This window comes from Raphanus sativus, unplaced genomic scaffold, assembly GCF_000801105.2.
Source record: "Raphanus sativus cultivar WK10039 unplaced genomic scaffold, ASM80110v3 Scaffold6244, whole genome shotgun sequence".
Taxonomy (NCBI): domain Eukaryota; kingdom Viridiplantae; phylum Streptophyta; class Magnoliopsida; order Brassicales; family Brassicaceae; genus Raphanus; species Raphanus sativus.
In genome coordinates this window covers 1-1,466 of record NW_026621534.1, presented here as the reverse complement: position 1 = coordinate 1,466, position 1,466 = coordinate 1, and the positions used below count along the sequence as shown (strand labels likewise).

The window sequence follows — 1,466 nt, the reverse complement described above, 5'->3', positions numbered from 1 at the left end:
AATTAGCTAATTTTTAATTTAATTTATAATTTTATATTCTTTTTAAAAAAAGGGTTCAGATCCGGATATCCATAAGTATTCGGATTTTGGTTCGGATATCCGGAAAGCCCAAATCCGGATCCGGATAGCAATTTTATAGATCCGACATATCCGAATTCAGATATCCTAATATATCTCGGATACCTGGTCCGTCCCACCCCTAGATGCTGGTGCTCTTCTATTTTTGTTTCAGACGATGGCACAAATGTAATAATTTGTTTCTGAAACTATATATACTTATTTTGCGATCTCCATTTAGTATCAATAAAATTGTTATCTGACACATATATAGGTATGATCTCCCTCTCCTCCACTGCTTCCACCATGGTCGTCCAGTCAGTTGTACACTTTGCATCTTCCTTCCCTTCTCTCGGTCTGACCCTTCCATACAAAAGGCCGTTCTTGTTCACCTCATGTTGCTCCTCTTTGTCCAATAAGGCTCGGACTGGTGCTACTGATTTCAAACCCATGTTACCCATCGTGGAAAGGTGGCCGGAGTATATACCGAACAAGCTCCCCGACAAGAACTATGTGCGTGTATTCGACACGACGCTCCGTGACGGGGAACAATCCCCCGGTGCAGCACTGACGCCACCGCAGAAGCTAGAGATTGCCCGGCAACTTTCAAAACTCCGAGTAGACATCATGGAAGTTGGTTTCCCTGCGTCATCAGAGGAAGAGTTCGAAACCGTCAAGACCATAGCCAAGACCGTAGGGAATGAAGTTAATAATGTCTTCCTTTAATATACAATATAAGGTTTTATGTTTAAACTATACAGTTAACCTTTTTATTTTATTTCAGGGCATTAGGTAAAATTGGAATGAGTATATACAACACCGTTTGTAATCCAGAGTTTAGCATAACCATAGTTAACAATGTAGTTTTGTTTCGCTTAGGTGGATGAAGAAACAGGTTACGTTCCAGTTATATGCGCCCTCGCACGATGCAACCATAGAGACATCGAGGCGGTTTGGGAAGCAGTGAAGTACGCCAAGAGGCCGACAATACTCATATTCATATCTACTAGTGACATTCACATGAAATTTAAGTTGAAAAGGACTAAAGAAGAAGTCATCCAGATGGCAGTGAGTAGTGTTAGGTATGCTAAGAGCTTAGGCTTCAACGACATCCAACTTGGTTGCGAAGATGCCGGCAGGTCCGTATCTTAGAACCTTAATACATATATTTGTTTGCGTCCATTGGTCTTAAGTTACAATATATTTTGATTGTTTACGTTTATATATCTTCAAGACATTATTTGAACACTAATTTTAAAAAACTTTGTTTATCTATCATCACCACGGTAATTTTAAAAGAACGATAATAACATAATTATATAAAAATGTAATTCATCTTACTATAACATGTATAGTTTTGACAGTATTTTATTTTTGGAAATATTCTTAAAATAAAATAATAATTAAAT

At 37.9% G+C, this 1,466-nt stretch overlaps 1 protein-coding gene across 1 annotated transcript; it reads left to right on the top strand.

Annotated features, from left to right (window-relative positions):
* Positions 1-333: 333 nt before the first annotated feature.
* LOC130507828 (methylthioalkylmalate synthase 1, chloroplastic-like) lies at positions 334-1,196 on the top strand (the record flags this gene model as incomplete). Its single annotated transcript, XM_057002469.1, has 2 exons — positions 334-762; positions 937-1,196. Coding segments are annotated over exons 1-2 (689 nt in total), but the record flags the coding sequence as incomplete, so codon positions are not given.
* Positions 1,197-1,466: the final 270 nt, after the last annotated feature.